The 26743-nt window shown below is 34.5% G+C and overlaps 1 protein-coding gene across 9 annotated transcripts in view; it reads right to left on the reverse strand.

Annotated features, from left to right (window-relative positions):
* Window positions 1-26743, reverse strand: part of LOC105229710 (tyrosine-protein phosphatase Lar) — a 907083-nt gene that overhangs the window by 95602 nt on the left and 784738 nt on the right. For 5 of the 9 annotated variants that reach the window (XM_049458860.1, XM_049458872.1, XM_049458877.1 and 2 more), the window contains 5 exons: window positions 21898-22134; window positions 21651-21797; window positions 21404-21537; window positions 20694-20844; window positions 18711-18734 (listed from right to left, as the gene is read on the reverse strand). In XM_049458860.1, the coding sequence (XP_049314817.1) occupies window positions 18711-18734; window positions 20694-20844; window positions 21404-21537; window positions 21651-21797; window positions 21898-22134 (693 nt within the window). The remainder of the gene's footprint in view (window positions 1-18710; window positions 18735-20693; window positions 20845-21403; window positions 21538-21650; window positions 21798-21897; window positions 22135-26743) is intronic. The other 4 variants (XM_049458887.1, XM_049458865.1, XM_049458898.1 and 1 more) reach the window with 2 other exon arrangements.

Below are 26743 nucleotides of genomic sequence, written 5' to 3' on the forward strand. Positions count from 1 at the left end.
CGATTTGGAAGCCTCGCTGCTACGCTTCACTTTGACAATCCGTGTACTATATGTATTTATATGCATATCAGTATATCTATATAAATACCAGCTCCTCTCATCTGCCGCATTAGACGTCGCTTGTTCTTCACCAACGGCCAATGTGTCCATTTCGTCCGCACAATTGTGGCGCTTTTGGTTCATTTTGCACATTTTATCGCTCATTTGTCGTTGGCTTGCTTTTTGTAGTGTTCAAATGTCCAGAATTGTCTATTCATTTGTACAAATATGTGCACCGAATGCCTCGTACATTTTCTGAGTGGCATTTGGTTGCTGAATGTGTGTATATTTGCGTTATTGTTAGTATGTATTTATATATGAATGTGTGTTCTGTGCGCATATTACTTGTCATTCATGACAGCCAATTTTTTACGTACACGCTCTCAGCCTTTTCTCTCATAGATATCTATGTAGGTATATGCTAAATCAGTCATATATGTATGTTAGGGTGGCTCTTAAAAAATCAATTTATATTGTTTTAATTAATGTTGTTGTGTTTTTTTGAGGTATAACATGGTAATCAAATATTTTTTGAGAATACTTTCGCGCACTTTCTTTTCTGCTCAAGAAGCTGCTGATTTGTCGGAATGGCCCATATCGGATCACTATGTCATATAGCGGTCATACAAAGTGACTGATCTAAAAAAGTTCTTATATGGCAAACTATTTTATTTGAGAAGATATCTTTTTGAAATTTGATACAGATTATTTCCTAGGACAACGCTATAATCTACGAATAATTCTTTTAGATCGGACCAGTATAACATATAGCAGCCATACAAACTGACTCATATAAAAAAGTTCTTGTATGACGAACTTTTTTATTCCAAAAGATATCTTTCCGAAATTTGACAATTATTATTGTCTACGACAGGGCTATAATATCTGAAGAAATTTTACAGATCGAACCACTATATCATATAGCGGTCATACAAACTGACTGATATAAAAAAGTTCTTGTATGACGAACTTTTTTATTTCAAAAGATATATTTTCGAAAATTGGAAAAGATTATTGTCTACGACAGGGCTATAATCTCTGAAGAAATTTTTCAGATCGGACCATTATAGCATATAGCTGCTATGCAAACTAATGAATCAAAATCAAGATAAATGTTTTTCAAATGTTTTTTCTAAATTTCCGTACCACCCTAATGTATGTATGTCGTACACTGTTTGCTTGCACTTCGCATTTTGCATTCGTAATGAGCGAAATTGATTTGTGAAAATGTTTGCATTTGCAATTGCCATATTGACGCGTCGAACAAAGGCTTCAAAGGCAACAAAAAAAAAAAATAGAGTGAAAAAGCATAGAAAAAAGCGCCAGCAGAAAATAAAGAGACACGCGCATGCTGACCGCAAATTTCGCTTGCACATTTCGCATTCATTCAATCATTCCGTTCATTGCATTGCATTACACTGCAGTTGCCCATAGCAAGAGGCGGATTGCACACGTTTGCATGTTCGTGCCATAATAATGTTGCACTGTCCATTGTCCGTTCGTAGTAGTCGTCGTGTACGTTGCGTTCCGGCTTGCGGCGGTTTTTTGCTCTCTTAGGCGTGTATGCCCGTACGCTGCGTAAAATAATATTTGCTTGTCTCATTTGCGTTTTCATTTCGAAATGATATCCGCCGTTGTTGCCGCATTTTAGGCGCTCTATCCCCCATGCTTGTTGTGGAGAATTTTGTGCGGAAATTGTAGTTTATTTGCTGTTTGTTTGCAACATTAGTTGCATTTGTAGTGGCAGCATGCGGTCGTTGGTGCGTTGCATCATTGCTGCCTCATATGTTGCATTGATTTCTATTTGCTTTTGTAAATTAATTGTTTGCACATTTTTGGTTTGTTGTTGAACGGTAGCAGCGTAGCCACCGTCGAATGTTTTAATTTGAAGTTGGAAGCGTGAGATGATCGAATATATGCTGTGTTCTACAGCGCGTATGAGTGATATTTTGTGTATTGTTCAATGAAAATAAGGATGTGGTTGTGGATTATGTGTGAGAAATATTTAAAAAAATATTTGAAAATTTTGTAAATTGTTTTTTGGTGTGAAAATAAATAATGCAAGGAAGTTCATGTAATTAAGTTTTAATGATTTTTTTCACCTTAAATAGTGTATATTAAGCTTGCAAAGAAGTTTGTAACATGCTGAGGGAATCGCGAAATAATTCTCTCAGGTTATGAGATATCGATCTGAAATTTTGCACATCTTCCTCTCTCCTCAAGATGCTGCTTATTTATTGGAATTACCGATATCTTCATATAGCTACCATACAATTTAATGAATCAAAAACAAGTCTTTATATGGTAAAACTTTTCATTCATCGAGATATCTTCACCGAATTCGGCGTGAGTTATTGTCCAAGCCAACTGTGCAATATGCGAATAAATTGTTATGATCGGACCACTATAGCAAATAGTTGCGATACAAACTGAGTGATCCAAATCAAGTTCTTGTATGGAAAACATTTTTATATGACACATTATTTTACCGAAATTCCGCACAGGTTATGGCCAAAGGCAATGCTTTAATTTCCGTACATTTTATGCAAATCGGATAACTATAACATATAGCTCTCATACAAGCTGAACTATCAATATAAAGTTCTTGTATAAAAAAAATTGTATTTGACAAGATATGTTAATGCAATTTGACATAGTTTATGGTCCGAAGCAACGCTACAGTCTCCGAATAAATTATATAGACCTGAGTACTATATCATATAACAGCCATTCAAACTGGTTAGCCACAAAAAAAAATAAAAATCTCATACGATGTGTTCAGATTGAGTTTCAGTAACTATTGTTGGTATAAAAAATACAACTGTGAAGAACATTATCGCTTCGGTGCAATCGAAATTGATTGTGAATATTTTAGTAGCTTTTACTTACACCTTTTGACTCATTTTACTGATTTCATTAAAAAAAAACTCATAAAAATCCATAAAACCGCATTTGCTCTGCAAGTGTTAAAAAAGTTCGGGAAAATTTAGTACAAATGGAGGGCTACAGTGCGTATGAGTAACTGTTTGACTAACGAAATTCTTATATGTATGTATTTTTTCTCTTTGTAGTTTTTGTTGTTGTTATAAAATAACTCATAGCTTGTTTGTATACAAAATATTCCATTAGTTGGTTTAGTGAGAGTTTCATATCACACCAGTATTGTTTTTAACAATTTAATGACTGATTAATATATCTACCTGGCGTATGAGTGGTATTTGAAACAATTCTGTAGCTTTTGCCCTAGTTGGCCACTTAATTAGAATTAGTTTAAGGCTATCCGACACTTAACGCTTTCCTGTATTGAATCTAATGTAGTAGTAGTAATAAGTTTAACCTACATACTGTGGGTACAGTGCGTATGAGTGATATTTTGTACGATTTGGATGATAAGGTATTAGTAATTTGGAAGATTTGAATGTTGAAAGCTACATATAATACAGATATTACCATTTTTGTATTGATATTTAACCATTTTAAAACATTTTTCACCATACTACTTCAATAAAGTTGATATTTGGTATTTTAAGGGGTTTTATCTACTTCTTTAGGCATATACAAGTACATTGCATGTAAATATGTACATAAATTTGAGAATAATCCCCGAAAATTTTAAGTTGATCTGGCGAATTATTTCGAAATATGAACTTATTTGTACGATTATGCTCAACCCGGCTCACACAATATTGAACGTGTTTTTCTCAAAATACTGTCTTCAGAGATTCCAGATTTCTGCGAAATGACTTGAAGGGTCGACACGACACGAACTCTCAGATATAGTATTAATCAGCAAATGATCGAGGGAATAATTTTTGATAATAATTTCGATTTTTTAAGCCACCCTGAAGGTAAATTTTTCCACAAGAAACGATTTAAAATTTTTTTTTGGGGAAACCGTCCCGTCTAAAAAATCAAAATTTTGGCCTGTACCTTGATTGACCTGTTATCAACCATTTTTATTATTTTTTTTAAGCAAAAAAATTGTCCTTGCCGTCTGAAATCTTTTTTCGGAGGTCCTGCTGCAGATCAGGATTACGACATTTACTACAAAAAGCTTATGGGTTGATTCTTATTTGAAGTTGAAGGAGGTTGGAGATTTATTACAAGGAGCTTATGAGTATTTATTTAAAAGGTTCTTATATCGAAAATGTATTCAGAATTTTAAATTTGTTTGTCAAGGAAAGTTTCTTTAAACTTCAACACTTAACGTCGGCTAAAAATTACGTTTGGGACGCAACGAGTATGCAATGAAAAACGCGGCTTAGGTCCTTTCATATATCGTATAATAGAATCGACTTTTAGTCCCTGAAAGATATACTGTTGTAAATACAACAGTGGTAAAAAGTGATCGACCAAAATGGTACATATTTGTTTATCTATTTATTAGTATAAATATAAAAAATAAGTTGAAGCTTGATTAGAAATACGAAAAGACTTTTTCGACTGACCAATATACTCAATTAAAAAAAAAAAAAAAAAATAGTGCCTTTAACATCTCTTCATTTCGCCCACAAGCCCATTTTAAAGCCGAAACAATGCTTGCAAAACTCATATGACCGTCATCTAAACAGAACTAGGCACGTGCATATGTGCACACCACTCCCCGATAAACTGCATTTTCTACGCCAAACTTCTGCAGTACTATAAGTATAGCTCATCGCTAAGCTAGCATATTTACTGGCAGAGCACAACTAGGCAGGTAAGCAGGCACCTGGTTGTTACCATTGACTATTGATAATGCGTGCTGCTGGCCAACATGTGTGCCTCGCATGCAGGCATATCGAACGCGTCCAAGTGTACAAATGGCACCCGCACTAAAGCTTTATCTTTGGTAGCTCGCTGCGTGGTCGGACCAAATTGGTAACTGTGCCTGGCCGCCTGCATATTGCGAGCCGTTGGTGCACTATTGCTTTGTTGCCTTTTTGTCGATGCACGTACGCCGTTGCCACCTGATCAGTTGGATTAGTTCAGGCGTTCATACATTGCAGTGGCGTTAGGGGGCCCCAATAAGTTCAGTATGCTTACAGTGTACAATGTGTTTGTTGAGATGTGCTTTGGTATCTCTCCAGCATGCAAACTGAGAGTTTTACTTGCTTGATTTTCTATTTTTAGGCATTTCTAGGCACTCTCTGCTTCCTGCTTAAGTATGCCATTATGTATAGGAAAGTTTGCGCTGAAAGCTTCAAGTTGTGGCAAAATGTGTTATAATTTATTGCAAAGAAAATCATGAATATTGTTTCTGAGTGAAACTCATTTTCATACTAAAAAAAAAGTAATGAAACTCGTTCATAAATGAAGGCTTTATAAATATTTTGACCAGAGCGCCACAATTGTGTATATAAAATTTAAAATGAAAAATAGGTTTGAGGTATGTGATAGGAAAAAAGCAATTATATTCAAAAAAGCCAACAAAATTAAAAAAAACAAAAGCATAAGGCACCACAGCATCCGTTCGACCCCCTAGCAAGTCAAAGTCTCTTAATCATAAGTGATCCTATAGCTTATTCGCATTTTGAGCTGAAAGAAAATGTATGAAACTCAAGTAGCTGGGCATAACAAAAAATAAAAATAATATTAAAATGAGCCCCGCGAGATGAATATTTTCTTAATGCAAAAGAGATATTTAATTCCTTAATATGAAGGAGATCTTACGAAAGCAAAAGTTAGAATGCTATAGAGGATATATACTAGTTAAGATAGTACTTTGATTCGATTTAAATTCTAACCAAATTAATGAATGTCAGGACCGAAAGCGAGTTAGCTATCCACCTCAAGTTTTAAGTGTTTTCCCATTAATTTTACCATTCGTGGACGAAAGAGTGCGTATATTGAAATGAGTTTTTGTGAGCTATTAGAATAAGGTAAAGAGAAGATCGGACCGGGGGAAAGCGAATTTATAAGTTATTTTTGAAATATAACTAAATAACATTAAATTAGTTAATGTTGGCTCCATCATGAAATGAATGTCTTTAGGACATCATATAATGAACAAATATTTTGGTATGAGAAAACTCTTTACAAAGTGGGTGCCTGTTTGACCTATAACTATCACGAGTTGATGATTTGGAGAAGTGTTAGGAGATGTTTCAGCGTAATAAACCGAGTTTTTGCATAGACATATGGCAATGGATGACACATGGCTCCATCATCTCACTCTGAACACAGTCATCTGACTGGATTGCACACGATTCAAAGTCTGGAAAAACTCAACAGTCGGCTGGTAAGGTTTTGGTGTCCGCATTTTGGGATGCGCATGGAATACTGTTTACTGACTACCTTGAAGAAGGAAGGGCCATCAACAGCGACTAATGTATAGTGTTAGTATGAAATCGACGAAAAAGAAGAAAAAGAAAGAGCTCTTTCACCAAGAGAATACACCGTCTTACAAGTGAAAACGATGGCAAAAATTCTTGAAGTGGTCTTCGAGTTGCTTTCGTAACTACCGTATTCCACAGTTCTGGCCCCTAGAGGTTATTTCCTGTTCTCTCATCTTAAGGGAATGCTCGCTGGGAAGAAATTTTCGTCGAATGAAGGAGTGATCATCGAAGCTGAGGCCCATTTTGAAGCAAAGGACAAATCGAACAACAAAATCAGTGTATTATTTTTAAAGGGAACTATATTATTATAAAATATAGTGTATCATCTTTAAAAGAAACTATGTTGAATACAAAAAAAACGAATTTTGCCACACAAATGTGTATTATTATGGTAGTTCGCGGACTTTCCAATTGACTTGCTAATCTTACACCATGAATGCAAAATAGACAGGAATGGATGTCTACAAAATTTCAGCAGTGCGATGTAGTCAATGTAAGGTCTTTACGAGGGTGCCTTCACACTTCATGCACTGTCATTTAATGAACGATTTTCAATGAGGCAATACCTTTTGCGCAGTTGGTCTTTTGGCAGCTGTTACCTGTTTACACTCAGTTTGGTATGCTATTTCATCAGACTTATTCCGGAACAACGTTCCGAAACGAGATGACCACTGTTGCCAATTTTCACAAGAAAATTTTGTTCTTCGATGAAGCTGAAGTTAATAAATGAAGTTGTCTCAGTAGTGGTCGAAAATTAGGATTCTCGGGTTTTATTTATTTAACCAGCCGCGGCGATCGTGTTATTTATACTTGAAGAACATGTACTTAAAAAAAATTAAATCAGAAATCGGCTAACACTGCTAACTTTATTTAGTTTTCGAAAAGCCTTGAGTGGATTTTGCAAAATTTTTCCCACAAATTTTTAATAAAAACCCGTTAGAAATAACTGCTGCCTTGAAATATGGTTACTTATATTTAAAGCATATAAGACACTTTGAGAATGAGGCACTTGCTACAACTCACATATACATATGTACATATGCATCCTATTTAGGAATTTGCGTGCGTATATGCGTGCAGTGAAGAGAGAAATTTCGTTTAGAAAATAGGTAAAATGGTATTTTATTGATTGGCTCTCGGCAAAAAGCACTAAGGCCACTAAGAAAAAAAAAAAGAAATGCGGCATGCATAAAAGCAGCAGCAGCAACTACAACAACCAGCACTAACAACATGAACATTGCAAAAACAACAATAACAATGACATTCTTAAATGCATGCTGGTCGATCAGAAAATGGAATTGGCATGTAACACTTAGTACCGTTATTCAATGCCTCATTGCTTGCTTGCTATCAAGCAGCAGTCTAGGAATATGCAGCTTGGCTGTGTAACGGTGTAAAATATTCAATGAACCATTTGCTCACTTCAGTATCCGGGAATGATTACAATGACTGGGGCTGTTAGGAAGACGCCACGACGAAGAAGTAGCCTCTTCACATACACATAGTATTACATACGAATGGAACAGTGTAACGGTTGTGCTTTTGTAAGCCCGCTTGCCGTGTGAAATTTAACTGCTCCAAAAATGTGCCCGCACAGCTTCAGATTCTGGCACTCGCTCTATGAAGGCAATGACGAAAATTGTAATTGCCGGCATTGAGGCGACGCGACCGCAAGTAAGCGACGCATACGCTCTACAGCAACAACAAACGAGGAGAACAATAGAAAAACCCGTAATCCAACAACAAAGGAAATGGTGGCAAACACTACAAGTCGGACGTGTAACTGTCGTTATGTAAAACTCGAAGTGAAGGCGGAAGAAATCGGCTGAAAAGCAGCCAGTACGCTTGCTTTCGACTGCCACAGTATTTACACGCTAAAGTGAAATCCAGATTAGGATTTTCAAAAATTGCAAGGTTTTTGGTTTACAGTACATAGTAAGAGTCGAAGCTAGGAGGGAGGGTTGGACTGGGACTCCTTTGCCAAGCTTAAACACCTTAGTATTTTTCAGGCAGACATGGCTGCCATTAAGGCATTTCTGCAGAGAGGTGAGAATGAATGATTTCGACAGTAGAGCGGCAGTAGAGGTCGTCAAGAAATGTTTTTCCCTCAATACAATACAAGGTACTTCATTATCAGCTTTATTATTTATTTATTTATTTTTCAACAAAATACCGAATTGGATACACCGATAAAACAGGATCGGGATTATGATTATTAATAAAATCAATTTTTATGACCTTCAAATATATTTTTCGAAATATTACCGTTTAATACGATCCCGAATCCAGAAAAGTATTCATAAAACGGGATCCCGGATGTAACTTTTTTGTTACAAAATTAAATGTTATTATGTTAGCGTTGTAAAAACTATTTTTTGAACATTTTTCCTACAAAATCCCGAATTGGACACACCAATCAAACGGGATCCCGATGTAAATTTTTCGTTTCAAATTATATTATGTATTATTTTCGCGTTATAACTAATTTTAGGGTTTTTGAATATTTTCTTCGGGATCCCGAAATTTTTTTCAGCTTCTGATGTTTGAAAATACATAGTTACATATACCAAATGTTATTACGTAATAATATTTATTTAATAAAACTCGTCTTGCTGTCCCCTCTGCAGCCGCCTGCACTTTGAGTGCCTGGTTCGTGCGTAATTGAAGGAAGCTGAAAAGCAGTTGAGCTACCAGAGGGGGAAGACCCGTGATCATTCACATTGGAGTGAGAAAAAGTAACATCTCTGCTGTCTTCTTGTATCTCGCGTGTGCTCAGCAGGCGTTGGTCGACGTACAGCTCATGTGCAACTGCGAGATCCTTCTGGCCTGGAGTAGAACGCAGGAGTTCTACTGAACTACTTGCCATTAGCAAAGTTCATCTTGCCGAAATCGTTGTGGTTCTTATTGGACATAAAAATCTTGTCACACGCAAATCGGTCAGCTTTTATAGACCGATGTCGAAACGTTACGGCAGTGATACCTTTGCCGAACCAAAACACTGCTTCATGAAATGCTCCTGTAATTATTTGAAATAAAAAATTGTAGTTCCAACTAAGCAGCGAACACTGTGCCGCCCGCATCCAGTAGCTGCTTACACTTACGATATGAGGAAACCCGCAAAATGCTCTAGTTACTTGAACTGGCCGCATTGGTTGCAATTTCAACGATTTTCGTCGATGGCGTTGCGTAAAGCCGTCGGTCTCCTCGGGGTAGTGATTAGTTACACTTGTGCTACCGCACTGTTATATTGATGAAATGAAGTGGCATGCGACAATAGTATGTGTGCGTGTGTGTGTGCGAAGTGTTCTGCGGCTTCGTAATCGGCAAGACCTCATATGCTACGTAACAGGTTCGGCTTCAGCAACACCGCTTTGTACACTAAGCCACCGAAAAGGACTCTTTAATAGCGTTAACAGTCCTAATGCTAGTGATTTGTAAACGCTATTGTTGTTGTTGTAGCTGTTATTGCCGTTGATGCCTTTGATCGTTTGTTGGTCTTTTACCAGCAATTTGTGGTTGCAAATTCTGAAAGACATTTATGCACGAGCTTCGGCGAATGTAGTGGTGGCGCGTAAGTATGTCGTTTAAGTTTTTGTTATTTACTGAGAAATTGGGTTCGTTTTCGAGCAGTTTGTAGTAGAAACAATGAGGTTATGGTTATAGTGAAGAGTATTTCGCTTGAAATGGACGTCAAGTTTGCCGCGGAAGATCTTTGGATTTCAAATTATTCGTTCATAAGCATATTTTGATATTGGAAATCTTATCGAATTGCTTTGATAAAGCTTTTCAGAACTGGTATTTTCCAAAAGCTTTTCGTACTACTGAAACATTAAGAGCTTTGACTATTTTGTTAATATTTTTGACGGGATCAAAAACTCGTAATTTGACTTGGAACCTTGGGAAAGCTTTTCCGAGTTGAATTTTCCCAAAAGCTTTTCGTATTACTGAAACCTAAAGAGCTTTGACTATTTTTTTATTATTTTTGACGGAATCAAAAACACGTCATTTGAATTGGAACCTTGGGAAAGCTTTCCGGAGATGAATTTTTCCAAAAGCTTTTCGTATCACTGAAACCTAAAGAGCTTTGAATATTTTGTTATTAGTTTTGACGGGATCAAAAATTTAATATTTTAAAAACTTCATTTTGTTGTTTGAAAATATTTTTCAGGATAGTGAGGTGGTGAAAGTTTTGAATTAGAGCTTTGAATAAGCTTTTTAAACTCTGAACAGGGTAAAGTTAAGTTTACCACGAAGTTTGTAACACACAGAAAGAAGCGTCGGAGACCCTAGAAAGTATATATTTAAATGATCAGTATGTTGAGCTGAGTCGATTTAGCCATGTCCGTCTGTCTGTCTGTCTGTATATATACGAACTAGTCCCTAGTTTAACTAAATTAAAAATAAAATTTATTTCTAAAATAAAACTTTACTTCTAAGAAAAAGTCTTACTCAACTCTATCAAAGGGTTGGCAAAAATATTGCGCAAAATTAAAAGAAAATATTTCAGGTACTTCCTTGTCAAATTGTTTTGCTTTAATTACCGTAAAGTTAGAATATTAAGAAAAAAACTTTAATAGCCACCAAGATTTAATTAGCCATCTTTTCTCTTGCGGCCAAAAATGACCGCCAACAAAAAAATTTCGATGACTAACTTTTTAATTATCAAAAGCTTTACATAAATTCCATAAAACGACGCATCAGCGAAGGTGACCAGAAAAAAATTTAATTAACTACGCCAAACCGCTGTGTCATTGCAATGAAAAGCCACAGAAAAAATTAGTTTTTGGCAAAGTAAAAAGGTTAGAAAAAATACCGAAAAATTAAAGCAAAAAGCGCGAACATCAACCGCGGCAGGAAGAGCCAAAACATGACGAGATAAAAAACATGGACATAAGTACATACACAAAATAAAGTGTTGGGCTGAGTCGGTGGAGGCCAAAATTGCAGTATCACTGCCAATAAAATGTAACAACGGTAATCCCAGCGGTGTAGCAGCGACTAAAGGTAACGTAAATTCTGCGTTGTACGGGCAGAAATAATGCGAGTACGTGAGCAGCTGGGCAAGCGTTGCCAACTGTCGACAAAAAGTAGCAAATAAGCTGGGCAACAATTGTTTATGGCTATTATAGCCTTGGGTTGCCGACAGCAGGTGAGGGTAGGGTGACGCAAGGGTTAGGTATTGGATCGCCAAGAAAAAGAGACTAGAGGAGGAGAGAAAGGCAGAGAGTTAGGTGGCGGTTTCCCAAACAAAGCAGAAACAGTGGATGAGAGAAAGGGAGCGATGCTTTTAGCTGCGCGAACAAAAGTTACCAATATTTAATGAAAAGTGATAGAACCATACAGAAAAAGTAGATAGGACGAATATAACTGAAAGTTTCAAATTGGTTGGTATTGAGTATCGAGTTGTATGCACAGTTATAAAAAAGATAAGCAATGATACAAGACCACAAAAAAGTGAGAGACAAAAAAGCGAAGAAGCGAGAACAAGTGAAGCAAAAAACGGCGAACAAATCCAACAAAACAACAACACCACTGTAGGCAAATTTATAGATTACAACAATAGCAAAAATGTTGAAATAAAAATCAAAATGCAATCATCGAAACAGCAGAGCAACGAAAGCATAAAATCGAACGAAAACTTTAAGCACAAAACACTAATACAGCAAAGCGGCTTATGTGCCTAAAAGGCAGTGAAAGGGATGAGTGACGGAGTAGAGGAAGGAAATCGATATGCTTAAGTAGCGTGCATGTCAAAGAAAAGTTGAACGAATTTGTATATTTGCGTACAAGATGGGGAGGATGAGGAGCGTTTGGCCTAAGCTTTGGATGACAGTGAGAGCGCTGTTGAAGAGTGTGTTGTGTTGTGTGTGTGTGTGGGAGGGTGAGGGATGCAGTTAACGACTAAACGGAAATGCATGCTATCAATGCAGGCGCTGCTGATGCGTGTTGGTGCTTTTTGAAATGTGCATTAGGGTGGGCGGAAATTATAAAAAATTAAAATTTTTCGAATTTTTTTTTTTATTTTTTATATCACCGCAAATGAAGGAAGTATGAAAAATATTTGAAATTGTTTTAATGCTAACTTTATTCTTTAATTTAAAAGCTGTTTTATGAGTTGAAGCTTTTGGTTATGTTTATTATAGGAGAAATCTTTACAAATATTTTTTTTTTTGTAAAGCAAAAGTCATGGAAATGGAAACATTTTTAAGTGATTTATTTCAAACTATAATTTTTCTTTGGTTAAAAAAATTAAATTTTTTTTATCGAAAACTTTTTTAAGCAAACCCTGTCAATGGACAGTGGTATAGATCGAGGATAACCAACAACTTGGAATTGGAAACTAAAAAAAAAATACTGGGAATAATCTTATTTTTATTTTATTTAATTTTAAAATTTTTTTATTTCAATTTTGAAATTTAAAATTAAAAAAAAAATTATATATATTTTATGAAAATCGAAAAATATGACAGTAAATAATCGTATTTTTATTGTTTTTTTAATAAATTTTTTTTTTCAGTTTCAATTTTTAATTTTTTTACGACCACCCTAAAGCTCATAATAGCAAAAAATGAAATGAAGCAGCAAATGCATAAAGATTTACAAACATACAAATACACATATAATCTATACATAGCATATGTATGCCTGCTGCTCTCAGCTACGACAACAGCATCGGCGAGCGATAAGGATAATTGTGCCAATAAAATTGCGCACTTGATGTCGGCCGACGGACGCTGCCTCATAAAATCATAGAGCAATTCAACACACATATGCATATAGCACACACACATATGCATATAGCACACACTCATATGCATATACTATATACAGATATGCATTTTTACATACATATGTATGTTTGTATTACATACATGGCTTTGCTTTGACCGTCATACTCGTCGGTACGTGCCTTTCGCTCTGTGCATTTGTTGCTTGCTGCACATTAGTTGCAGTCTGCCATGAACTTGTATGTGTGTCAGTAGGTTTGGTATTGCCGTCCGGATGCTGTTGCTTCAGCTGCTCAACTCTCACAATTGCTTCGATTACTTTACTTTGGCTGTTTGCTTGGCTTTTTTTCCGTTGCTGAAGTTCTGCCTTTGCTGTGCAATTACGCACATAAATGTTCAAAAATATACAAGTTTATAGGTATACACATACATACATGTAACTGCGCTCATTCATGCCTGTAATACGCATAACAATGTAAAGTATAAGCTTTGTCGGCCGTTCGATATTTTTCGATAATCACTGCTTGTACTGTGGTTTATAATTATGCGTGCATGCACATATATGTACATACTTAAATATATTTGTTTAAAGGTATGGCACAGAAATCTAGAAACGCTTTAAATATGCTAATTATTCATTAAGTATCTTTATTTTAGGATTCAAATTAGTAAAATTAAGTTACAGATCATTATATGGCAGTTCAATTTTGAGAGTAGATTTTTTCAAGATGTATCTCAGAAGTTTTATTAAAGAAAAAAGAAAGATTCTTCAAAATGCTCTCTAACACACTATCCATCAATTAGTAACAACAGTTTAAATTTAACCCTCCTATTGAAGAAGGATACTGTATTATAGTTGCCATTATACTTGAGCTGGCTACTATATTTGTAGCTCAAGCAGCTCACGACTTCCGTTCTTAGACCAAGTATCCTCTGGGTAGCCCAAAAACACCTGTTTGAAGGCGAGCTAAAGTGAAAAGGTGAAACAACCCTACCCAGGGTTGTGCGCTCGATTTGGGACCAGCCACGTAAACAACACCCTCAATGAAAGGAAGAAAACAGCCTCGGAAGTGAGGCCTTTCTTTTTTTTGGATTTGAATATCATTTGGATATATATTTTATATATGTAACATTAAAAACTAAACATGCAAACTATTTGTACTTCTGAGCAGTTACTTTTATATTGGGTCTACAACTATGTTTGTGGCGGTTTGCCAGGAGATTCTGTCACTTCATTATTATTTAGTTGTTGCAATATTCCAAACATGCGTTGGAAAACTTTTTCAATATACGCTATCTATTTGCAGCGATCTACAATGATTTTTAACACGTTTTGAGTGTCGAACTTTATGCCTAAAAAAGTGAATTTGAGGACAGTTCTTCCTCAATACTTTAATATAAAGAAAACCTCAGCCGAAATTCATCGTATTTTGGTGGATATTTATGGTGAACATGCTCTAGATAAGCGAGCATGCCAATATTGATTTACACTTTTTAATAGTGGTGATTTTGGTTTGGAAGTGGGATAACGTCCTTGGCGGCCAAACAGTTTGAAGATGAGCATCTAGAAGCACTACTCGATGAAGAAGCCCACAAGAAGCCCAACAGACCACTGAATCTTTGGTAGTCACCCATGCAGGCTTTTTAAAACGTTTCAAAACAGCAGCATATAATCAAAATCAAACGATTTGGTTATGATAAATATATATTGAAGTCCATAAACGTTGAGGGAAGTTTGAGACTGGTGATGAAAAAAGTATATATTACGACAATCCACCACACAAAAAATCATATATGAAACCTTGTCAACCTGAACAAAGCCTAATATATATGATGCCAAGATAATGCTCAGTAATTGAAGGAGTTAGAAGGGCTTGCTGTATTGTAAGCTGCTAAAACCGGTTAGAGTCATTATTTGAGAACGCTACAGACAACAACTTATCAAGTTAAAGCGAACTATTGCTGAGAAACTCCATGAATTTGCGACTACACGAGGCAATAATTTTCCAACATGACAATATTCGGGAACATGAAGTTGCTAGGCCGGATGAAAACTATTTGGGAAACAGCTATTTGGAAGTTTTACCCCATCCGCCTTATAGCTTAGACGGTGGCCCTATTGACTGGAAAACGGAGCAAATGTCACATCAAAATTATTATTAGTGTTTTATTCCACACTTGCCCAATCTGAAGGATCGACTGCAGGTAACCGTTGGCAAGGTACGACGCATTTTGCGGAATGATTGGGGCTTCGGACGTCGTGTTGTTCTCACAATCTTGTTTGTCTGTATGCGCAACGTCTCAACGGATGCTATGCAGATGTTGTTAGGTGCACCCGATCTTGACCTGACTGTCATATAGCGTTCTGTTGCATTCAGATTAAGAAGAGGCGTGCGTGGGTCATTGCTGCGGAATGATGATGTGAAAAGGGAGGGATATCTAGGAAGCTGGAAGCTTCTAGGCTCGTTGGAACAATAGTCCTAACGGCCGAGTGACTTACAAGTACATCCGGGAGGTTTGTTGAGGATAACCCAGCCTTCAGATTCTGTCTGAGTCTGGGTTTTTTGCTTACGGCGCATAGGCCACTGAATGCATTTGTGCATCAGAGGCACTTACCTGATACGTCGTGGAGTTTTGTGGGGCGCTGCCCGGAGTTTAACTGGGAATTAAGGCTAGCTTCTTGTGTGAATGGTGTATGCGTGGAATGTGCCTATGGAGTCCAACCTCTGGTCACTAGTAACGAACAGTATGAAAGCTCAACTGGTAGTAGTTTCGGCTACGAGGTTCGACCGGAGACATAGTTCTGGTACTACGGGGACCAGAAGTCTTTGGAGTTCGCTCTAAGCTGCTAATGCGGACTGCTCCCTCGGGGAGTATCGTGGTGGTTGTGGTGAAAACCCGAATGCGGGAAGAATTGACACTTTGTCAGTTGAATGTGGCGTTGCATTGCAACTGAGTGTCGCATCCAAAGTACGGCAAAGGTTTTATATGGACCTCGAATACTACCAAGGTGGCTACTGTGTCCATTCCACACTACCGATTGGTACTAAAAATGCCTAGTTTCATGGGGAGTTTAATTTTAAGAATACACAATTATTTCTATGATAGTCGTGAGATTGAAATACGCTTGGGTCGTTAGAATCGTTAAACTAATTCTGGAGACGATGATGATATGTAATATTGGTAAAGAGATAATAGACGTACTTACTATCATGGATTGTCGTACTATTATTGGAGAGATAATTTCAGTTAAGTTCTATACAAGATGTTGGTGGATCATGGATGTTGGCCACAATACTTGGATCCCTTGCAAAATTTCACATTTATAGAACACATTAATTCTTTCTAAATTACTTACATATATTAAAAAAAAATATATATATTTTGAATAAAAAACACAAATTTCCATTTAGTTAAGCCCGCCAGTTTATTGCTTTGCGCCACAGTGAAAAAACAACAGCTTGCTCGCCACTGCCGCCAATAGCACTTCCGGTTTGTTTCGCGCCGTCTGTAATATCGAAGTGCAGAAGTTTACAAAGACACTTTATGTGTTTTACGCCGACATAGCGCCAATATTTCATAATAGTTTATACCATATGTGAGAGCGTATTGAAATTTTACAAAATGTTATTTTTTAAAAATTTCTCTTTATATCCGCCTGCTTTTCGCGGTGAAATTTTAGTTGGCGCTGCTGTTGTTACGTTTTTACAATTCCACAATGATATGCGTCAATAAACGCAGCGGCAGCAGCTGGCCACGCTGGCTGAAAGTGCTAGAGCACCGAAAAGTATGCAATGAAAAGTGGAAAATATGTAAAGCTGCCTGTGCTTTATAAATGGAACGTGGCGGCAGTGAATTCTTGAACAATTTTTTTTGCATTTAAAATTTTTTTATAACAAAAACAAAAAAACACTTGTTAAACTTTACATTTACCTTTCTGCTTGGCAGGTGCGGAAAACTTTCGACATAAATGCATATGTATGCGTGGCAACGTGTGCAGGAATATGCCTGCATAAGGTGAGTGCGCATAAAAATGCAGTGCAATTCACTTATGCTATGCTATGTTCGGTTCGGTTCTACTGCAGTGTCTGTGTGTTGGTTTTTCGCAATCGTAACGCCTGCAATTCGATTGTTATTGAAATTGTTTAACGTTTATACGTTTTTATCTACATTTCTTTGTTGCATTCGTACCGCTTTATAACCACACTTGGCACATGCATTGACTGCATACATATGTAAGTGTCTGTGTGTGTACTTCCTGCATACCGTTACTCCGCCAACTGATTGCTCGTCGTGAAAATTACAACTTAAATGGCGCAATTGATATCGCTGAACGTTTTATAGCATGCTTTCAGGGGTAGTAATGTCTGCTAGCGCACATACAATGAAGAATACTTAAAAACAAGAATAACGTTAACTGCAGTTGCACCGTAGCTAGAATACCCGTCAAAAAGAAGGAAATCTCCATACAAGTACTTGATTTGGATTGTTCAGTTTGTATTGCAGCTATATGATATAGTGAAACGATTTGAAATTTTTTCCCAGAGATTGTAGCATTGCTTAGAAAAATATTTTATTCCCAATTTGGTTAATATAACTCATTAAATGAAAAAGTTTTCCATACAAACACTGGATTTCGCTAGTTTGGTTTGTATGGCAGCTATATGCTATAGGTGTCCGATTTCAAAATATTTTTCATATATTTTAGCATTGCCTGGAAAAATGTTCTATACTAAATTTCATTATGATATCTTGTTAAATAAAGAAGTTTTTTATACAAGAACTTGATTTGGATTGGTCCGTTTGTATGGCAACTATATGCTATAGTGGTCCGATCTTGAAAATTTTTTCACATATTTTAGCGTTCTCTAGAATAATATCCTATACCAAATTTCATGATGATACCTTGTTAAATAAAGAAGTTTTTTATAGAAGAACTTCATTTGGATTGGTCCGTTTGTATGGCAGCTATATGTTATAGTAGTCCGATCTCAAACATTTTTTCACATATGTCAGCGTTGTCTATAATAATATCTTATGCCAAATTTCTTGAAGATATCTTGTAAACTAAAAAGTTTTTTATATAAGGACTTGAATTGGATTGATACGGTCTGATCCAAAATGCCAGCCTCTTCTTTAGGAGGAAAGGCTATGTGGAATATTTTAGAGCGATATCTCAAAACTAAGTGCGCGTATATACAGATAGACGGGGGGAACAGACGAACCTGGCTAAACCGACTCAGATCGTCATTCTGATCATTTCTGTAGTGTCTCCGACGTTTCCTTCGGACTGTTACAAAGTTCATGCCAGATATAATATACCCTGTGTTCAGGGTATAAAGTTAATCACAAGCACACTTACACACACACATCGGCAGCACCGGAAACTCAAACGTTTATGTTTTCTCAATTTATTTCAATTTCAACATCGTTTGCGTGAGCTTTGCACATATCAAACTAACTCTTAATGAACTTAAGCACCTATTGCCTTAAACGAGCTTTTATGCATTGCAAGTAAAAATTAAAGCAAAAAATTAAACTCCTCAAATATAAATGCATGAAAATGTCTTTAATGTTTTTGTTTTTGCTTTTAAAATTTTATGTTAGTATGGAAAATTACACTTACTTGCACCTCCGAATGTGAAATCGCCTATGATTTTTCGTTTTAGTTTATTGGGGATATCAGTTATTTTGAGTTGTTGTTGTTGTTAGTCCATGATAGCGAGCGATGAATGAAAGAACACAAAAACAAAATGGGAACAGAGAGAGAAAGAGAAATTGATTTGAGTAGCTAGAACACGTTCAAAAATATCGCAAAACTTTCAAAACTTCAAACACAAAAGCTTTTATTTTTTCAGAGAAAACGAAGTAACAAAAAAGTCCACATAACGCTAGGTAACAAACAAACAACAAAAACTAATATAAAATACAATAGAAAAATTGTTAGAAAAATCCTTTAAAAGACAGCATGTTAATAAGTTAGAGGGTTGAAAAGAGAAGAAGAAGAAGAAACAAATGCATTCATTAATGACATTTCAAAGCGAATTGGTTTTTAATAAATGGCAGAGCTTTAAAAAGCTCTTTCAAAAATACAAATATATATGTTATATACAATACTTATGATATATAAAATGTCTTTATACAAATGAGCATTGATATGTGGCTGAAATAGCTTTTATATTAGTTAAAATAACTGCAGTTTTCGGAGCTTTAAGTTATTAAAAAAAAATCTCAAAGTTGTTTGCATATATTTTTTAAAATATTGAAAACCTAAATATATGTACTGTGAAATTGTTACTAATGTTCTATTTTTTCAAGCTGCCGAGTGAGCTTTCATAATTCAAATCAACCAAAGTTTTTTTTTTTATATAGTTTGTTAATTAATTCAAAACCTGAATCTGCAAATCTATTTTTGTGCTAGCTGATCAGTTAACCATATCCTATTAAAATAAGCTTTCATGTGAGCTTTCACAATTAAAATAATCCAAAATTAATAATAATTCCTTAACATATTGGTACTTAAGTCTGAAAATCTACTGTGAGATTGTGTTACTATGGTTCGATTACCAAAAGTGAGCTTTCATTATTCAAATATTTCAAAGTTTTTTAGTTTATTTAAAGCCTAAATACAGAAACCTAATGTAAGAGTGAATTGGTTTATAACATTCTGTTGCTTAAAGCTTTCATGTGAGCTTTCATTTTTCATATCTATATGAAAAATTATATCTAAGTGAAGTAAAATTTATCGAAAATATGATACTTTTGATATTGCCAAAGTATTTGGATTGTGCTACTCATGTTCGCTTTCATGTGAGCTTTCAGGATCTAAAGTTTGTTTTCATTGCTTACTAAATTTCTTAATAAATATAAAGCGTAAATCTATAAATCCACTGCGAAATTGTAGTAGTTAATTATGTCTTATAAAATTAAGCTTTCCTGTGAGCTTTCATTATTATATGTTCCAAAGTTGTTTTTTGATTTATTTAAAGGCTAAATACAAAAACCTACTGTTAGAGTGAATCAGTTTATAACATTCTGTAGCTTAAAGCTTGTGGGCTTTCATTTTACATATCTATATGAAAAAGCTTTCATGTGAGTTTTCAGGATCCAAAGTTTGGTTTCATTGCTTACTAAATTTTTTAGTATATATAAAGCATACTTCTACAAATCTACTGCGAAATTGTAGTAGTTAATTATGTTTTGTAAAATTAAGCTTTCCTGTGAGCTTTCATTATTCAAATGGTTCTAAGTGTTTTAGTCTCACAAAGTAGTTCTCTTAATTAAAAAAAATCTACAAACTTCAACTTTTCACCACCGACAAAGTTTCTTTAAAACAGTGAAAGCTCTCACGAAAGCTCTAATAATTTTTTGTTTTCATAAACGAAACAGTTTCCAAGTAGTTTTTAAAATTTTCTACCAGAGCTTTCAACTTAGAAAATTTACGATATTTTCTCCCTAAAAGCTAAGCTTTATAATTATTCCTTAAATTTTCTTCTTTACTTATTTAATTACTTTTACTAATTTTATGCTCAGGATTTTGTGTATATATTTTTCGTTCGTCTAATTGTTCTCTTTATATTATAATTTTATACATGTCTTTTTTACTTACTTGTCTCACCAGTGGTACAAGTCTCGGGTTTTGATGGCGGTCCACGTCCAATCGTATTTACCGCTATCACATAGAATTCATATTCGGTATATGGACTTAAAGCTCGCACAACATAAAACATCGTTATGATGCCGCTAATTTCGCTAAAAGCCTGTGAAAAGTAGATGAGGGAAATTATAAATTAATTTATGATTTCGAATCTCTTTCTACAAATGTAAGATTTAAACTATAAAATAACTAAATTTGTATTAAAGGGCTCGCAGTGACGAAATATGCTTTAAATGAAAGCTTTCAGCATAAATAAGAGAGATGTTATTGAATTAAAAATATGTTATTGAATTAACATTTTTTTTGGATGAAAGCTTTTTTGGAATTCAGCGCTTCTAATAAAAAGCTAAAATTTTATGAATTAAGCACGCCTATCGAAATTTCGGTCGAAAGCTCGAGGCGTTTATTTTTATGAATATCTAAACCACGTCTTTTGATTTTACAAATAAGTAAAGTAGAAAGCTTTAAGCTTCGTCGTTGAAGTTAGTGCAGTGAAATTTAAATTTTTTTGGATGAAATCTTTTTTGAAATACCAGATTAATATCTAAACCTCGTATTTTGATTGTACAAATAAGTAAGATAGCTTTAAGCTTAGTCGTTGAAGTGAGTTTAGTGAAAGCTTTTTGGACGTGTTTCTTATTCACTATTTAACTTCAATTTACCTGATTTGCATTTTTTGGTTTGTACTGTATCACATAGTATTGCAAGTCTTCCGGTCCCTTGTAAGACCATTCCAAGCGAACTGAGGTTGCCGTTGCCTCTGAGATCTGCACATCTGTTGGAGCAGCTGGAAGTGCTGTAAGCATACAAACATAGTAAAGTAGAATTGGTGCTTGTCAAAGCTTAGAACCAAAGAGGTTTTCTTCAGTATTGGATAACAAATAACATAAAAGCTTTCGCACGACTTACATTGAACTTTCACCATCGCTGTCGCTTCAATTTGCCCCAAAGATGATGCCGCTATGCAGGTGAAATTCGCGCTCTGTTGTATATTGGTTAGTTGTAGAATATTACGACCGATAGGTATATCGTTTTCGGGTGTTAAATCTTGGGCACCTGAAAGCGTGTGAAATTTTTTTAAAATTATGTTTGTATGTTTTTTTTAATATATTGTTTTATGTTATTATTCAACAAAAAGTAATTACGTTTTCCTTACCTTTCATCCATTTCACATGTGGCATGGGCGAGCCCACAGCAATGCAGGATAAATTCAAATTTGCTCCTAGCATCACCTCGTTAATGGGCTCTGGTGGACGTGAAAAAGTGGGCGGCACACGTCGTACTTTCACATATAAATTCGTTGCTTTCGAGTGTTCGGTGCCAACTGAATTCTCAGCGACACATTCGTATTTGCCTTGATCCTCTTCGCGACTGTTTTCGATTTGTAAGCCACCTAAAAGTAGGCAATTGTAAAAAGCAAGAGCGGTGAGTTAGATTTTTTGGTTATAAAAATAGTGTTGGTGATTTATAAAGGTGTCTTTATGTTTAGAAGTACTGTAGAAAGGTATACAAAAAAATTAAGAATGAATAAAAAAGTTTCTCTGAAGTCAAGGTTGCCATAATTTCGTCAAATTCCTTCAGCCACATTAAGCGCCATTAACAGCTAATCGAAATTCTTAACGCAGATTGCATTCCTTAACGCCACTTCAATCCGAACGAAGAGTATATGCCATCGTACGTACTACATACTTAAGTTTGTGTACAGACGAAGAGATGTGAAAATTGATGTCTATTTCCATTCCTCAGCACATCTGCAGAACTTTACAGGGCTATCATTCACTCTCCCCCCTCAAAGCTTTCCAATAGAGAGCAAATAATAAATAACAAATTTTTATGTTTCAATATTGACTCAAGAAGAGTCATAAATATGCCAGAGTGTGCAAAAGAGAAGAAGAGCGTTTGAGAGGGGAACTCACACTGCCATTAAATTATTTTAACGATCTTACAACAACAACTGACTTTAAGGCCATAAACAAGTAAAACAGCGCTGCCATTATTTTTACGGACTTAAAGTATGGAGGATGAGATATTTATGTCTATTTTTCCGCAGCTATTCGAATTGCGGATTTTTATATGAGTATGTGTGTGTGTTGTTGAAATGTATTTAGTTGAGTGTGAAATCTTTTAACGACATATAATATTTATGGCATAATCATTATTTTATTAAAGCAGTAATTTGAAGCTAATATGAAAAAACATGAATAAAAAAATGTTTTTTATGTTGGAAGGTGTACATTAGGGCGGTGCTTAAATATTTTAAAAATTAGTTTTTAAACCTTTGTCGAAAGCTACTATGAAGAAACATATTTTTTTTTATTTGTGTATGTATATATGCGTTGGTTAAAAAATTCATTATTTTATTAAAACAACAATTTGAATCTAATATGAAAACGATGATAAAAAATTGAATTAAAAAATTTGTTTTTTGTATATGATGACGTTAAGGTGAGCCTTAAATATTATAAAAATTAGTTTTTGTAATCTCCTTCGGAAGCTAATATGAAGAAATATGCATAAAAAATGCAATTTTGTGTACACGTGAAAGTATATGCGGTAAGGTGGTCCTTAAAAATTGTGAAAAAAGTTGTAGCCTTTTTCGAAAAGTTTAGTGCTGTAATTTGGTGCTTATTCGAATAAAAAAAATAAAAGTATCTTTTCATATTTGAATTTACTCATTAAGGTTGTCCTTAAATAATAAAATAAACTATTTTTCAGCCTTACGAAGCGCTTCTTGTAGTAATTGTATGACTAAACATGAATAGTTCATATATTTTTAAATATGCATTTAAATATGAGGGTGGTCCTAAAAAAATAATCATTCAATAATAATGTTCTCAGTATAACCATGCATTTAATGCAGTATTATGGCGCTGTTACCAAGAGATTTAAGTAAAAATATGTTTATGTATAAATATGCGCATTAAAGTAGTCCTGAAAAATATAAAAAACACAGTTTTCAGTTTTTCGACTTTTTTCGAAACGGTTACTATAAGAACATTCAATATAAAATAAAAATATTTTTTAATATTTAAATTTACACATTAGGGGCGTCATTAAATAATGAAATAATACTTCTTTCAGCTTTACGAAGCATTTATTACAGTAAATTGTCGCTTATGTGACAAAACATTTTTAATAAATATATTTTTAAAAATGCATATAAACATTAAGGTGGTTCTCAAAACTCAAATAAGCGAGTTTTTCAAGCTCAAAATACACTTAATGCAGTAATAAGTAGCTAATACGAATATATGTTCATATGTATAAATTTATATTTATGCATAAATAAATATACATATACATATGTAAATAAATCAATATTTTCATCAAAAATTGACGCATTAGGGTGATTCTGAAAAAATTAAATTAGTGTATTTTATACTCTTACAATGCATTTAAGTCAATGCCAGTATGAATAGAGTGAATTTTATATTCATTAAGGTGATCCAAAAATAATTAAATGCATATATTTTCATTCTTATAATACGATTAAGGCACTAACTGGTAGGTAGTATTAATAAACCAAGGTACAAATATAGATATTTTTTCAACTACACATTAAGGTGGCACTTAATTTAGCGAACAATTGTATTACGACGCTTTTAATGCAGATACTCTGATCTAATATGAATAAACCGAAATTTAATTGGGGTTTTGAACAAATTTACTCATTAAGGTGGTTCTCACAGTCTTAATCGATACCAATACCATCAAATCACAAAAATTCGTATTTATTAAGGCGGGTCTTTAATACTCAAATAACATAAATTTTATTTTTTTTCGAGTTCATACTAAAGTAATAGAAGCATAATCTGTACCTCATTTTCGATCATGTGAATGTTCAAGATATAACGATAATAATTTTTCCCAAGTTACTAAACCACCCTAATATTTTTTTAAGTACATCCGAATTTATGAATATTTTTTAAAGCATAATTTCCTTCGGACTTAATGTCTTGTGTTAAAGAGAGAATTTATGAAGTGGAAATTGATGAAGTCAATAAGTTAAATTATTGAATAAATAATTCATGCATATATTATAAAATGAGAATTATGCAGGAAATTATTTAAAGAGTCAATAAGGAAGCAGCAAGCCGAAACAGAGAGCTCTTCTCTACACTGCTGCCTTGTGGCCAATCTAATAAATTGGCAGCAATTTGTAGACCGCAAGAAATTTTCCTGCTTTTTTCTTACCAAAAGTGAACGCTGGGTAAATATATGTATATACCAATCCACATACACACATACATACATAAACACAGCGTATGCCATCTTCTTTACACTAGTGACTATAATTTGTGCGGCATGAAATATTTAATAAATATTGCGGCACTTGTGGCCTTCTGCCTTGTCGCCTACACACTCCAATGTACTTATCTGTATGTTTGTGTGTGTTAAATACTTTTTGCCAACATAAAGTGTGGTCAATGTTGGCCGGGTCGACCGCAATATTGGCAATTTATGGCAAAAATATGTGATCAAATAACGTGAAAATGGACCGCCAATGCACAGCTGGTAAGTGTGACCACCAACTACGGCTAAATGCGTTGCGTTGAAATAGAGCAGCACACGCACACATCGTAAAAATATTAATGAAGTTAAAGTGAATTTTTGCCTTGCTGAAGAGCAGAGCATATATTTGGGCGTTAAAGCGTAGTTTTGCGGGCGCACATTTTGTGGAACTTATTTAAAATTGTTGACTCTGGCAATTATGCGAATTTCATGATTTTCAGTATTATGCCAAAGTGTTGACAGCATAAATATTTATGACTTTACTTAAATTGAAATTTGTGGAAAATTAGGTTATTTTGCTTTGTATTAAAGTATTAAAAACATCTAATAATGTGTATAGAAAGTTTATATTATTTCCAAAAACCATTAAGCACAGCACAGATGCGATTTTTCTATAACATCAGTCATAAATATTTCTGTGGAATGCCATTTTTATGACTGATGATCAGTAGTATGACAGTAATTTTTTGTATTAGCTATTTGTAAGGGTTATGTCCACTTGTAAATTAACATAAGTACATATTTCGCATGCACATGTATTATATGAAATTAATCCGACATGTGGTCTCGGATATATGAGCGTAATATTTAAAACTTTCTAATTTAGTGTAATCGGCTTGGGAGCTAAACCTTTACCTCGAAAAACTGTTTATTAGAGCCTTTGGATTTTGAATTTGAGATAATTTGAACAGAAAAATCTTCCTTTATTTTTATTAAATAAACGCCTCTTCCAAAAAAAAAAAAAAACAATAAAAATTAAAAAGACTCGAAAGTTCCCAAAAAGAAAAAGGGAGGAGTAGGCATAATTTCTTTAATCTTGTTAAACATTTTATGTTACTCAACAGAGGTATCATAAACGATACACCAATTATTGCTATCTTCCAACTTCTTATAGGATCTTTAACTCCCAGTTATGTTATTATCTTATGGTCTTCTTTCCAGCGACTGTTCTATTGAAGCATAATTCCTTATTAAAATAACTAACATTCTCTGATAACTTAAATATAAAAACTTGTAGTATTTATATTATAGGATAAAAGCTCAGTTAAGAGTTGGTATCTGGTATATATGGGCATGACCTGAAATGCGTCTTAACAATCATTGATTTCAACAGTGATGATTTACTACTCCTCATAGTCCCATGTTAAATCGATAGAATTGCACATACAAGAAAGTACTAAGAAAAACGAAAAACTTTTGCTATAAAGATATTGTAGGTCGATCCGAAAATCGCAATTTACTTCTTAACATAGTCTCTACTTGGTTCTATGCAACTGCCAGCTATTCTTCAACATTTTTAACTCATCTGACATTTTGGAAGGACTGCTCTCTTTCTATCTGTCGCTGCGGCGGCTAAAATTACTACATTTGACCCAAATTTTACTCCATTAAAAATTATTGGATTTTAAGATTATTTGGTGTTTTCATATTGTGCACTCAAATCAGATTTATTGATTGAAGTTAGTAATTAATTATATGGAAAAGGATAA

Source organism: Bactrocera dorsalis, chromosome 1, assembly GCF_023373825.1.
Source record: "Bactrocera dorsalis isolate Fly_Bdor chromosome 1, ASM2337382v1, whole genome shotgun sequence".
NCBI lineage: Eukaryota > Metazoa > Arthropoda > Insecta > Diptera > Tephritidae > Bactrocera > Bactrocera dorsalis.